The 15,454-nt window shown below is 42.9% G+C and overlaps 1 protein-coding gene across 3 annotated transcripts in view; it reads right to left on the reverse strand.

Moving 5' to 3' along the window:
* Window positions 1–7,373, reverse strand: part of dpy19l3 (dpy-19 like C-mannosyltransferase 3) — a 90,931-nt gene extending 83,558 nt beyond the window's left edge. The window contains exons 1-3 of one of the 3 annotated variants that reach the window (XM_080458140.1): window positions 7,221–7,373; window positions 6,550–6,677; window positions 4,474–4,601 (exon numbers count right to left, since the gene is read on the reverse strand). In XM_080458140.1, the coding sequence (XP_080314266.1) occupies window positions 4,474–4,601; window positions 6,550–6,667 (246 nt within the window). In that variant the 5' untranslated portion in view covers window positions 6,668–6,677; window positions 7,221–7,373. Of the gene's footprint in view, window positions 1–4,473; window positions 4,602–6,549; window positions 6,678–7,104 lie in introns of all 3 variants that reach the window. The other 2 variants (XM_080458139.1, XM_080458141.1) reach the window with 2 other exon arrangements.
* Between the last annotated feature and the right edge of the window lie 8,081 nt (window positions 7,374–15,454).

A 15,454-nucleotide genomic window follows, 5' to 3' on the forward strand; every position in this document is an offset into this window, starting at 1 on the left:
CGTCACACTATCAAGTCACTGTTGTAGGAAAAATGGATCCAGCTGAACGTACCGACACTACTTCAGACCCAACCCTTTTCAGATTGGGCCTGTGAGCTCCGTGTGAACAAGGTCCTTGGCAGAAAGCGTGATATCATTACCAGAAGGAAACAATTCTCTCACACACACACACACACACACACACACACACACACACACACACACACACACACACACACACACACACGCACAGCGATGACATAAACCAGGATCATGCTATTGCGGGAACAATTTCAGGAGACGTCCACCCAGGCCTGTAAAGGGACCCACATTTATTATGCATGAAAGCATCTGTCTACTTACACACACACACACACACACACACACACACACACACACACACGAGGAGCACCACAGAACCACAGACTCCGTCCGTCCAGCCTCTGCTCATTTGCCAGTGTGCTGCTTTTGTTTGCCAGTGACAAAACTTCCCTAATTGCCCTGAGCAAACTTCACGCTTGCATGAGAAACATAGCAGCACCTGGTTGGCAGCGCGCGGAAGATCTGACTGACTTTTTGGATTCCTTTTTCAGTCTTCCAACTTTACCACACAGTCCACTCTACAATTACATCAACAGGTGAAACCAGCCAAGTATCTCTAACGGCAGCGCGACCTGGACGATTGGAGATTTGCTCTCCCGAATAACAGTGCTCTTTCTCTTGCCTCTAAATTAGGCCAGCGGTGACATACCGTATGTATCGATAATTTCAACTAGCAACCTTTCAGAAGAAGAGCAGTTTAGTAACGTTGTTGTTTTTGGTCATTTTTCCTTGAACTTCTGCCCCGAGGCCACCAGGTAGGAAATACTCAGGGCTGTCAGTCAATCAAATCGTTGTGATGATTTAATATCACATTCTAGGTGAATTATTTTATTAATCCAATTTATTTTTTACACATGTTAAAATGAATTTGCAGAGTATGGATGCACAAATATACAACATGTACATTTTCATGTTGATATAAAATTAATATAACAATAATTTTGTCATATATTGTGCATCTCTACTGTGGATGGAAAAAAAAATGTTCTCTAGACTGGGTTAGGGTTGTTTATTTCAACATGAATTCTGGATGAAAATAACCTCCAACGCATGCCAGTTCTGAAATATATCTATCACAAAGAAAGATGCCACCGTTTTCTGATAAAACTCAAACCTCTGTGAAAAACACTTTATTTGTTGTTGTTTTTTTCAAATAAATGTATGGTTTCAACTTGGAGGCCAATTCTATATAACATGGCAATTTGTGCAATAAAGCATAAAAACAATTACCAACATCTATCCCACAACGCTTAAATCCAACAGCAACATGTTTTCATAATAAAATGATGTCATTCTCTGTTAGATTTTTCTTACTTTCTTGCACGAATCGTTGAAAAGAATGAAATTAAAATAGTTTAGCATCATTCAGCAGGTTAATCAGTGGAAAAGCATTATATGAGTGAACTTTACCAACAGAGCTTTACGGTTAACTGGGTCTTCAATGGAGTTTCTCCTTTTTGCGTCGTACCTGTTTGGATCATTAATCGTACGGGTGAGATTCTTTGTTTCCCCAGGTGCTTCATGTATCTACTGAACCCAGAGCACTGCTGCTTTAAATAAAAACCAGCCAAAAACAACTCACGGCCAGTGCTCCGCTGCATTTTGCCCCAGTTTTGACTCCGACAGAGAAATCGGTTCCGCCGCGTCAACCAGCTCAGAACCTGCTATGAATATCTCAGACCAAACCAGTGTAGCGCTGGCTCTGAGAAAAGAGGGGTTTTTTTTAACAGTGACATCACATCTGGCAGGGCGCGATGCTCTGCTGAGTACGGCACTGAACAGCTTTTTAAAGACGACTGGCTAACAAGTCCCAGGATTGAGGACCTCACGTGGCCGCTTTAACGGGCCTGAAAATCAATCCCATGGAGAACACGGAGAAACAATCATCCCGCTGCAGGATAAAGTGTTCATGATGCGTTCGCGGGCCGCATGAGGCCAGGGCTGAAAGGAGGCTGTGATTGGCACCTATGCTTCGTCTGGAGATAAGCACAAAGGGTGGATGGGTGTTTTTGTGCCGAAGGTTCAAAGCGGGAGACATTTTCCATTTGTAAAAATCCACGTCTATGATGTGGCTGATGACTCTTGCACATGGATGTGAAATGGTTGTATAACTTCCCAATAAAAGTGCCAGATCCATGAATCCAGTCATCTCTGCCGGCCCTCGACGAGAGCCTCATAAAAGACAAGAGTCCCACGTGTTCTTAACATCCCTTCATCTCCTCGCAGACGCCGACTCAGTATAGATACTTAAATTATCAGAGAGACATGGCCCCGCTAACTAACCGAGACGTACATAATCACACATATTCAGTGGTCAAAGTGCTTCCTGCTCCCACTGCTTGATTGCGAGGCAATTAAAAATGGCACCGGAATATGAAACAGTTTGAGCGTGGCACTCCATCAACCTTTATTATCACAGACAAACATTCATCTCAGGGGAGACCTCAGCGGTAAAACCTTCCTGGCGGGGAATGTGTCTCACCTGTCAAGGTGGAGGAATGTTGAAGCTACAGATGCAGGTCAACTGGGCCTGGTCAAATGTTGGAAAATGTCTTTCAAATCATCTCAACTTTATTTATATTGCACCAAATGCAACACAGTCATTTCTCGGTGCTTTTCGCAGAGAGAAACCCAACAAGACAGATTGACGTGGTTCAGTTTCTTTGGAATTCACAGATTCATTAAAAGATTGTATGAAGCAAATTCAGGCCCAATTAACAATATTTCCAGGTGAAAACAGGAAAACTTTAATTGTGTTTTTGGTGTCCGTATACATGACAACAGTGGTTGGAGCCACTGGAAACACAACTTTTTGAAAATGCTCCGACTCCACCCGACGGAAAAGGGATAGAATACAACTTTTTGAAAAAAAACTCTGACCACAGCCGTAGTTAATGATTCCTGGTTTCATTACAAAAACAACTAACAGCACCATCTCGTGGCCTGGCATACTAACTACATTATTTTCAGTGTTTCCGAGGTGAACGGACATCGTTTCTAAAAATATTGCAGTGTAGACGCAAAATCCAACAGCAAATATGATTAATTTGACTTGAACCCTTGTCATGTAACGGGGCCTCAGAGAATTATTACCCAGTTTTAAAGAGCTGGTTTGATTCCTATAAAAAGGCCTACCTGTGAAGCCTTAATATTGAGGATCAAATAGTGTGTTGTATTTTCTGATACTTTTTATGGTGGTGCCATAAGCTATTAAAGCTGGCAGGAATCAACAAGGATCTCACAGCAGTAGAGACATCGTAACCTTTGTTACATCGACTACAACCAAATCTTTTCTGGCTGGTTATTGGCGATTGATGGAATGAACGGTGTTCAGGTATTTTTTTATTGTTGTCATATAATTAATAACTCAAATTGTTCTTGTTCTAGCTTTAACTTGCAATCGGTGATCAATGACTAATGAAACACAGCGATATGGACCTTGAGTTGTCCGTAGTGTCCCGCTGCCAGCATGTACAGGTATTAGCAATCGTACATTGTGTTGATCTCACGAGCTGATTAAGAATCGGTTCGCCCAAATCTACTGGTCAACCTTCTTCCATAGATGTCAAAACCTTAATTGATCTCGGGATCTGCCGATCCTAAGAGATCTGCCAGACTTAGATTTCAGAAAATGATATTATCATTGTTAAAGATCTAGTTTAGATCTAGACACCTTCCTCTGCAGTGATGACAGAGATTTATAGATTATCTAATAAAGAAAGCTAAATATCAACCATCAAGGCAGCAACTAGCAGATTATGATCAGAAGTCGACACAAAACAATCACTGAAGACTTCTATAGAGAAATCCCCCCGCTTTCTGCTGTCGTTACAAGATCAGCTCCATTCATACACACAGAAACACACACACACACACACACACACACACACACACACACACACAGATACACACACACACACACACACACACCAATGGCAGCATGGCGGAACATGCGTCAGAGTCTTCCCCAGGAACAGATGGAGACGGTGACATGGGAGATCAAACCACCAAGCCAAGGGTTCGAGGAGAACAAACACGACCACCTGGTGAGAGTCACCGCTGTCAGTCAGCGCATGTTTGTGTCATCATTCTTACGGCTGATGTAAACTTGATGTTTAAATTACACTCAGCCGCTGTTGACGATTGAGACTCTGCTGTAGTTTCCCTTCTATTGTCTTTATTAGCCACGATTATACTGCTTGAGAGTAAAGAACCTCAGGATTGGAGGGTCAGTGAAAACCTTCAGTAGTGTGACACTATCAGGAGGGATCCCTGTACCTAGTGGGTGGACACCTCATGAGTTCTTAGCAGTCTGATATAAGTCAGCCACTCCGTCACTGGGTTACTAAAGTACACTTCCAGTTGAAAATCGTGGCACTGAGAGGACTTTACCTTGATGTTGGAGAACCACAGGTCGTTCTCGTGGAGCGTCGCCATGTAGATGCAGCACAGCAGGCCGAGACCCACAGAAACAGACCAACCGATCGACGTCCAGATTATGGCGCTCCATGACCAATCTCCTGCAACCACATCAGCACGTTGCTCAGTTCTGCTGTGTCCCAAGCTTTTCCCAAAGAAGAATCCGATGTTTACAGCGTACCGTTCTCCGCATGCACACATGGCTGCTTTATTGCGTAAACACAGACCCTCTAAAGTGTCAACATAGCCTGACACAATCTGGTAATAAATGTGTGTATAAAGATTTAAATAAACCGTGTTTTCGTCAGGTTTTTGGTACCAAAGATTTTTACTTGATTAAAAAAAAATAAGCGACATAACAGAAGTATCTGAGGTTGTGTTATAATGACATGTTGTCCATCGATACAACGAAGTATTATCAAATAGTAATGTACATTAGGAATTTTACTTGAAGAAATGCAGTCTTTTTAAATAATACAAAACCCTAATTTGCGGTCTTTTTCTTCTCTTAAGAACACGAGTCAGTGCACCGAATGGGACTTTTACCGGTTTACTTCACACAGTGAACCTCGAGGCAATTTATTCCTAAATGCTTGAAAATGGAGAATTGAGTTGAAAAAAAAAAAGTGACTTTTACGAATTTGAGACTTTGCCTGAATTACTAGCGAAGCCTCCATCGTGATTTAGATGAAACTAAACGTCACTTCTTTTCAAGTTATCATTTGGAGAAAAAAACCAACTTGGGTTTATGTGGCGTTTCCTGATCCTGCAGCTCTCGCTCCACCAGGAACCAACTCCTTAATGAGATTCCTTCTCACTACGTTATATAAGTCGTACCAAAGTCATAATGGTTTTTTTGGGAGGGGGGGGGGGGGGGTTTACAGGTGGAAGCAAACAGCAGTAATGAGGGTGATCAAACCTCCCACGGCCACAGGAGTCGATGTAAAAAACTCTGAATATGACTCGTATTAAGCTGCTTATATAAAAAGCCTCCTTTTGTGAGGCAGAAAGACAAAGCGAAGGTAGCGGATCCTCTGCTAGTTCCATTAAAGACGGGAAAGAACCATTTACTAATCTGACTTGGGAAAGGATGTTGGAAGGAGTGAACCAATAAAAGGCCGACTTCTCTTCATCTGAATATTCTGAACGTCACCTGCTGTGGCCACATGGAAAAGTTCAACAGCTTTAAGTGTCTGAAAACCAGTAAAACTGAGACAATGTGATCAGAAACGTTTAAACTGCTCCCATCAACATCCTCGGTTAAAGTTCTTCCATCAGGATCCACATCGGAGAAAAAAAATTAAAAATGTAGGACTCAGTAATACGTTGTCATTACACACATACAAACACGCGATTCCGGCATTTAAATTTTGTATATTCAGTCATATTCAAAGCAAATCCTTCTCAGAACGTTTCACTTTTTTTGTCATTTGTCTATTTCAATGACTTGCTGCGGTGATGCTGAGGACGCTCATGGCTTCCTGGGTTCAAATACTAGAGTCTCTCTGCGGGGTTCATGTTCTATGTGTGGGTTTCCTCCAGGTATTCCATTGTCCTCACACAGTCCAGGAACATGCATGTGAGGTTAACTGAGGACTCTAAATTGCCCCGAGGTGTGAATGTGAGCGTGTGGCCTTGTCTGACTGTGTGTTTGTCCTGAGTTGGACTGGAGACTTGTCCAGGTGAATGTGTCCACCGACAGTCAGCTGGGATGGGAGGTCTGATGGATGAAGGCTGGACTGAGTACCCCGTTTACACAACAACGTTTCCAAGTGAAAACTGAAATCTTTTGTTGTGTTTTGGGTGTTTGTTTACACCACAACGGTGCCCGGAGCCACTGAAAACACTACTTGTTCATTGCTATTGTTGTGTCAATGGGCCTGAAACACAGTTGAAGCACGACCGCACAGACACCTGCGTCCAAAGGGAAAGTTGTCCGGGGGGCAAAGTGGGGGACACGAAGTGCACATCCTCTGCAGCCAGCGAGGGTCAGAGGTCAGCGTTGTTCAGGATGCGGAGCACCGAGCCAGACGGGATGCTTCCACTCACCGTGAAGGATCTTCTCCAGGTGGTGATCCGAGCAACAGCTGGACGCTCTGGACTGGAGCTCTGCAGCCGGGGGGGGGTCCTTCCCCCTGCTGCCCTTCCTCTGACGCAGGGTGGCCATGATGGAGGAACTGCAGGAGGAAGAGGAGGAGGAGGGAGGTTTGAGGAGGAAGAGATGGAGGGAAAGGAGACAGAGGGAGAGGACGAGGAGGGGGAAGAGGATGATAGAGAGGGAGGAGGAGGACAAGGGGGAGGAAGAGGAGGAAGGAGAGGGAGGAGGACGGGGGGGGGGGGGGGGGGGGGGGGGGGGGGGGGGGGAGAGGAGGACAAGGGGGAGGAAAAGAAGGAAGAAGAGGGAGGAGGAGGAAGGAGGTTTGAGGAGGAGGAAAAGGAGAAAGAAGAGGAGGAGGAAGAGGAAGGAGGAGGAAGAGGAGGAGGAGGGGATCATAGATGAGATCTTGGGAAACAGTACTGATGCTGCATGCACCTCTCATGCGCGCGCGCGCACGCACGCACGCACACACACACACACACACACACACACACACACACACACACCCTGTTGACATGGAGGTGCAGGGTTTTCTTGTTTCAACGTAACGGCGTGCTGCCGTGATGGACGCCACTTTGTGTCTGTCCGGACCAACAAAGACGATAAAGCTCACACAGCTCACCCTCCTCTACCGCAGCGAAGGATGTTCCGACAGCTTTCCTCCTCCTCCCTCTCTCCCTACGTGTCCCTCACTCCTTCCTTTTCCTTATCCTCTTCTCTCTCCTCCTCTTCTCCACCACATCCACAAACCGAAACACAGCGCCGGGCCCGTCACAATAAGAGCACCGGAACACAGCGTCTGGCCCGTCACAACAAGAGCACGGGCATACACCGCACCGGAACACAGCGCCGGGCCTGTCACAATAAGAGCACTGGCACACACCGCACCGGAAACGGACCCAGATGCTTTAACGATACACTATCAAGTAGAGTCATTTTCGTTATAGTATAAAAAGGGATCTGTTCATTTATATCCATTTATAATTACACAAAATGTTGTTTCAGCCTCTTGTTAAATAGATTTTAGACAATCTAACAATCTTTTTGTTGGAAAGAAAAACATAAAAAGGATGCTTGTCTTGCCTTTTCTGCATCAGGAACCTTTCTTCACCATAATAAGGAATCCGGGCAAATATATACAGAATGAACACAAAAACTAATTACATTATGTTGTAAAAACCTTAGCAGCTTTTCAAACTCCAGGAGTAAAAACATCAGTGTAGCTGTTTATTTGGAAAACGTTTGTTGGTGTCAAGATTCATGTTTATCTCATGTTTGTTTCTGTGCTCTGAGTGGCTCAGAGGCCTGAAGCCTTTGGTGCTTCAGTGTTTCTCTCTTGTCCCTTGGCAATAACGCTCCTTTATTCTTGTGGACTTGTGGACTATAACAATTGGATTTTCGGGTTTCAACATTTCTTTTTCGAATTAAAATTTGTCGTTTCATCAACAACTGCAATGTCCTGCATTCTCAGTCCACCACTCCCGAGTGAAGATTTTGTCTGGTCGTTTATTATTCAGTTGCTTTGAGGACCTGTGTTGCCTGCTTTGTTGCGCTCGTTGTGTATTATTTTCTTTCTTTGTTTTTCTGTGCAGTTTTGAATCTTTATCATGCTCTTCTGATAATGTTATGGTGCCAACATCATGAAAATTTGTGATTCCAATAGATTATTATTGAGTAAGGGATACATTAAACATTTTAACCCTACAATAGTTTCCCATATATATATATATATATATATATATATATATATATATATATATATATATATTAGATTTTCATCGAAAACCCATACAGAATCATACACATTCTATACATTCTACAATATAATGTGTCATTAGAAATAATACAGTTTGAATATGACTAATGCATTGGAAGCACGTTAATAAACAGCTTCCAGAATTGTCCAATGACGAATTGAATAAGTGTTTGTATCATTATTGTCTCTTACAGTGAAAGAATCCTACATTTAGATGCATCACCTGCTGCAGCTTCAGTATTAAAAGCTTCATTTTCATTTGTTGACAAATGTTTCTTATAAAGTCCAACCAGATTTATCCAGAATGAAATAGATTGTATAAAAACATAATTTCATGCTTTTTATAAAAAGAAGTTGAACCCCACAGATCTTTTCTTGGTATGTATAGTTTGTTGTTACTTTGAAACCTGTTCCAAAGAAGATGGGTAAATATTCAGACTGTTCACAGTTGCACAAAAGCCAAAATATGACACACATCATGGTAGCTTGTTTCCATGCCAACCAAAATAAAGTTTGAAAAAAAAGTATTTATGTTTGTCTTAACTCTTCAAAAGAACCCCCATAAAAAAAATTTCATTGAAATCTGACAGAGGCAACTTTCCATGGTTGAGGCCCTAATGGCTGATTTTCTCAGTCAGCAGCTCTTATGGTGGTTTTAGCTAGTTTTTATTTTTATTAAATTTTTTTATATTTTATTGTATCTATTTTCTGAAGCCCTTTTTTAACCCAAGAGTTAAGAGTCCTTTTGAAAATGACTGGTGTGTAAATAAGCTAGAAATACAATAAAGTGTAATTTTCTGAAATCTTCCTGGGGCCACTGCATAGAGGTCAAAGATCCAAACGGGTTGCAGACCTCTGGTTTACACTGCAGGAAGTCAGGAAGCTGAATTCAGAGTTTGAATGAGGTGCCGATAGCCTGAAGTCTGCAGCTCCGCAGCTCTGCTCCGCAGGGAACGGCCGCCGCTCATTCTCAATTCAACGCATGTGATCCATTTTGGAGACTAAGCAAGAATGGAGAGCAGATAGCTCTGCACAGCCGCGTGCTGCCAGCGAGGGCGACATGAGGTCAGCACTCTGTGAATCCAACAACTCACAACTAAACAAAAGTTAATTGCTTCGACTTGCATTTTTTTTTTTTTTAAATAACTTGATTTAAACTCCGTGACCTCCAACTATCCCTGCAAATTAAGAGACTTTGCACTTCTTTGATAACATCCAGTCAAACTTTATTCATATCATACTATCATATGGCCAAGTATAGGAACGAGAAGTGTTTCACAAACAGCGCTAGAGTGTGTGTGTGTGTGTGTGTGTGTGTGTGTGTGTGTGTGTGTGTGTGTGTGTGTGTGTGCGTGCGTGCTGGGGGCATTGCTTACCAATGCAGCAGTAATTTCAGGCTCTATTTACACTGTTATAATGTCTTCAAATGAAAAGAGAAAACTTTTGTACTGTTTCAGGTGTCTGTTTACACAACGCTGCTCGGAGCCACTGAGAACACAACTTTTTGAAAACGGCTCTGAAGGTGGAACTTTCAATATGGAGGTAAAATACAATTTCTCCAACACACTTTGACTCTATCTCCATGGAGACAGGAGAAAATGGATTTCGAAAACTGTCTCAGAGGAAAGGCGGCGGAAAAGGCACATTTTCGAAACTACTTCGACTCATTCAAATCATTTATGATAATGAATGTTGTGTGTTCTGTTTACTCTTGAATTTAACAGGTTCTCTCATAAAAGGGAACATTTACTACACCATCATCAGCATACGTGGAGAAACATTTTATATTTCACATACAGATACTGAGAGTACCAAAGCTATGAATAAAGTCAGTTGAAAGGAGCTTCAATGTTTACAGTGTACTGCATATGTTTTATTACCTTAAAACTGTTTCAATGTCAACGGACATCGTTTTTAATATGATGCCGTGTAAACGTGGCATTAAACAAGCAGGCCTCATTTTAGGAACATTTTTCACACATACATGAATGAATGTGGTAATCAAATGTAGTAACTTTGTTGGTAACTTGAGTTACTTTGAGATTATCGTTGTTGACAAACAAGTACGGCTCTAAGAAAGGCAGGAGATCTCCTGTCGTGGATTAAATCCATCAGCAGTTCGATCTGCTCTGGAGGCAACATAAAGTCTTTTTTGGTCTTCTGTGACTTGTGCAACTCTTAATGTGATGATCTGAGAGTTGACTTCCTGTGTAGATGGTACTATGTGTGACTCATAAAGTATGAACTGCTTTTTTGGGGGGGGTTCAAACCATGAATCGTGGTTTTCAGGTCGTTTTAAATTCTCCTCCTGAAGCTGAAACGATTCAGTCGGAGTCATGTTTTTTGGGGCGCCACCAGTGTGTGATCTTATTGTTCTGTCTCAGCGCTAAAAGAATTGAAAGTTTGAAGTAATTAGTCTGGAGGAGCTGCTGCTGCTGCTGCTGCTGCTGCTGCTGCTGCTGCTGCTGGGCAGAGGAGCCTGAGCAGAGTATCGATCTGTTTCACCTGGAAGTGACTTCACTGCAGCTTCAGAGTCGGCTCCATTCCCTTCGTCGGGACCCAAACGGGGATTTCTGCAGTGACGACGAGGCAGAAAAACAAAACACACAGAGGACTGACTTCAACTGAAGAGAAGGAAAAGGTTGTGTTGAAGAGGAGGTCACATAATTGGTGATGCTTCTGCTCTTTAGTGCAAAACCCAAGCACCGCTGTCGTGTAAACGGACATCCAAAACACAACAAAGGCCTTTCATTTTCACTTAAACCGTCGTCTTGTAATCTGAGCCTTATCTTATCGATACTATCACGCCACAGTCTGACTCTCCCTCTGGAGCTGCTGCTCCTGAAAACAAAATAATTAATAAAGGAAGGTGATTGAGATTTCCTCTCTGAACTGTTTGATTAGTGTTATCCCGTTAAAACGAAACCATGGTGGTTCCTGGAGGCAGGCGAAGGGACGTCCTCGTGACCTTTCTGCGAGTCCACTTTGTCAGAAACTCTTCACTCACAGTTTGTAACAACACAGCAGTCGTCTGTCTGATCGTTCTGCTGCAGACTTCAACTGTTCCTTTTCCTCAGAGATCATCTCTCTGGTATCTTGTCATTTCACACACACACATGAGGGAAAGATCATTTTAGTTCTATTCTCCTGATAAAAGACATGACTTTTTCTTTTAGTTGTGTTCAGCAAATTATAAGTTGCTTCACCTGCTCGGATATTCAGCTCTGGACAGTGATTGGTTGAATACTTTTGCTGTTGATAATTCTGGTTGACCTTTTACCTTTGCCGGCATGAACTTTACCAAGGTACGAGGAACCGTAACAAGAGCGGAACTGTGGATGTTTGTAACGATGGAATCAGGGTTTTAAACTAAGGCCCCGCTTACACAACAACGTTCCTAAGAGAAAATGGAAAACTTTCATAACGTTCTGGGTCGGTGGGAAACCAAAACGTTTCTGGCAGGCTGCTACTGTGCATGTACACCACGGACATAGTAACTAGTAGTTCTGCACATGCTCAGTAGATGGACTTGGTAGTTTTATAGTTAACAGTCACCGTAATGACAATCCAACTGGGTCGTCTGTCCATAGGAATGTCTATGTCATCTCATTGTTAATGTTTACAGCGGGTTGTTCTCTGCTGCATGTGTGTGTGTGTGTGTGTGTGGTTTCATTATTTGTGATGCTGTCAGGGTGAGTTTGTAAAAACACCCGCAATACAGCAGCTAAAGGAGAAGTTTTTTACTTGACATTTCAGTATATTTTGCACCAGAAGGTTTCATCAAAATTGACTTGATGTTGAGATTGTAGTAATCTTCGGCCGTAATTGTTTGGTTTAAGGAAAATACCAACATTTACATCCCGTATACTCTGCGACGCAACCAAGAAAATCTTTAAAGGGCGGCGTAGGAAATGATTGGGACCACGCGACCTCTCCTGAAAGACATTTACAGAGGCTGACTCCAGAAGAAGGCCACCTCCATCTCCAATGACACCACCCACCCTGGACACCACCTGGTCCCTCCCCCCTCCCCTCCGCTAAAAGATACTAAAAACGACAACAAATGCACTGAGAAATGCACAATTAAAAGCATTTCCTGGAATTACTAGAATTAGACTGAGTGCAAATAAGAAGAAAAGCAAGTATATTAGGTTACCTTCTACCATTTTAGGCATAATTTCTTCTCAAAATATAAAAATGACAAGAAGACGGAGGTTATCATGAAAAAAGAAATGACTAAATAGAAAGTATTGTATGCAATACAGTTCAAAGTCTCACTGACGGGCGCTGGCACATGAATGTGTGGAAATGGGAATTGTACTCCCAACCTTGGTCCTGCAAGACAACAGACTTTACCACCAGAGCCACAGCAGTGTGTGACTCACTTTTTTTTAAGTGGGTTTTTTTTTTTTTGTCACATTTTTTTCCTCATTAAAACCACAAACAGGACGAGCTGAGTGCGTTCATACAAAACCATCTGAAGACACTCTTGAGTCCACCAAACTGACAAGGTCCTGTGACAGAGGGATTATGGGAGATAGAAACCGACTGGTTAATGAGCACACTTCCAGCTTTTGCATCATTTCAGCTCCTCCCTGCTTCTTATTTCTTCTCGGTCTCGTCATCCGAGGCGAAGGAGCGAGGCTGCGAGTCAACGGCCCGTTAACGACAACCTCGTCTCTTTCCCACGGCGCCCAATCCGCCGCCCTCTCACCAGCCGGGGATTGAAAATCTCCTTTTTCAAACTCGCCGGAACACAAAACAGGGCTCGCAGAGCGGAGAAGTGTGAGGCTTTATCATTAAACTGGCTGAAAAGCAAGCGGCAGCGGGAGGCTGTTGAATAGCCTGGAGAGCTGCTCCGACCCGTCGCCCGGTCCTCGCCCTCCGTTCTGTCTTCACCTCCTTTCTTTCACTTTATTCTTCTTATTTTTTTTTTGGGCCTTGATCTCCACTTTCATGGATGGGCCCTTAAATGGCTTAGGTGGAAGAGTTGATCTTGTAAAGAAATGAATAGGCTGGTGAGGAAGGTTCCGCTCCCTGAGCGGTCAGAGTTCCATGTTGGAGTGAAAACAGACTCCAGAAGCAGCAGACTTTATAGTGTGTTTAGTGACGGAGGCTTTATTGCCACTAAGCGACTGTATGTCACTGTGTGCCACAGAGAAACAGATATTTGTTTCTTTGCTCCGAATGCAGAGTTGGAGTTTCCGACAAATCTCACAGAAGCTCTTCTCTAGCCACATTTCATTTCTCTTTGTGTCAAGCTGATTTTAATTAAAGGCCAACCTCGCTAACAGCCCGGGCATAATGAGTCGTCCTCTTTAAGATGAATGGAAGCAAATGGTGAGGCCTTGCTGAGACAAAGACTCTCCTCAGCCCGGTGCTCGGGTCTTGGAGAGGCAGCGTGAAGGCAAACCTGCTTTCAGACTTATATAACACTTTAGTGGTGCGATCTATGGCCGAGAGCGAGGCCGTAGACTGTTCTGCATTAAAAAAAAAAAAAAAAAAAAACCTTCTCAATGGATCCCGTGTGTCTACGGTTTAAAAGACAGAAACAAAACAAGAATCTGTGAGCTGTTGAACCCTTTGGAAGGGTCATGCTGTAAAAACATGGGAGCCTGTGAGTCCATGTCCAAAATGGAATCAATTAAAATACTTCCAAGGACGATATTACGAGATGAAAACCATCAAGCACAGGCATTAAAGTTAGACACAAATAAAAAATGAAGTCCTTTCCAAGAAATTAGATGCAGTGATTCATTACATTGTTCTCAAAACTTTGCTGTGTAAACATGACAGTTTCCTTAATGAAAACACAAAAAAAAACTACGTTTTCACTTGAAACGCTGTTGTGTGAACGAAGCCTCCGTAACTTCCTGTATCTTCAAAGGCAAGAACTGTAACTTGAAGGTGATCATGAGGCGCGCCATTGAGATAAGAGCTGACCTTCCATGATGTCCAAGCACCTGATGTAGTACCTAAAAACTAGACGTTGAAAAGGTTTTGGAAAGTGCTTGAACACACCCTGCGCGTGTTCATGCAGAAAACAACGGGGGAGACGATCTTTTGTCGAAACCACTGCGTAAACGATCCTGTTCCATAAAACTCTCCTGTTACGGAAACAGCGGCAGAGGAAATCAACATTTCTGTGAGCAATGGGCCTCCATGATCCAGCTGCCTTACCATCAAAATTCTGGAATTTGGCCATTTTGTCCAACTTTTTTAAAGATCTAACACTAAGGTGACTGAGTTTGCTTCTCAGAAGTCTTTATGATATTCTCTTAGGTCAAATATGTGTAATATTTAGATGCAGATGTCCGTCTGTGTGTTTGAAGGAGAAGGTTGGGGTGGATGAATGGGCCTTCATCCAAGACACCGCCTGTAGGAAAAATCAGTTTCTGTACTGAAAAAAAGAAATGGTGAAAATAAACAGACAATGACAATTCAAATCCAAGTAACCCAGAATGCTCTTCTTAGACATTGTCGTTCATTTCATTACCGTACTTTGAAGACTAGAAATGTCACTTTTATTTGTTGTTGTTTTTGCCCTAAAGACTTCCATTCACGAGCAACTTATATATTCCTACAGCAACTCTGATGGTGGAACTGAGATGTGACTTATAGTCTGGAAAATACGGTAATTTTACAATTGAATCAATCTTGGTGTGTTCGAACCTCCGCATACCCTGTAAATCTTCTGCTCATTTAAAGTTGTTGGGAGAGAAAGGATTTCCAATCCCGTCTTTGGTTTAATTGTTTGATTTCCCGAGAAGCTAGTCGGCCTCATCATCAAAACAGTCCACGTCGGATTGTAAATTAAAAGCTCGCTAATAATTATCTGCTGTGATAATGAGGAATCCAGGCCAGGTAACGGGTCTCCGAGATAGAGACTTCATTTTGTTTCTCACACGGTGTCGGGCTGTTCTGTCAGGTGGCGGTGACTGGATGAATTATGGATATTCCATTTTATCTTCATTTCTGCAGCCTGAGCCTGAGTGGATGGCAGGTGGAGGGGTGGGGTGGGGTGGGGGCGGGGGGTGAGGGGGGTCACGCTGATGAATGAGTGTGACACTGTCGTGCATGACAGGACTGCATGATACAGC

Source organism: Lipophrys pholis, assembly GCF_963383615.2.
Source record: "Lipophrys pholis genome assembly, chromosome: 2".
Lineage (NCBI taxonomy): Eukaryota > Metazoa > Chordata > Actinopteri > Blenniiformes > Blenniidae > Lipophrys > Lipophrys pholis.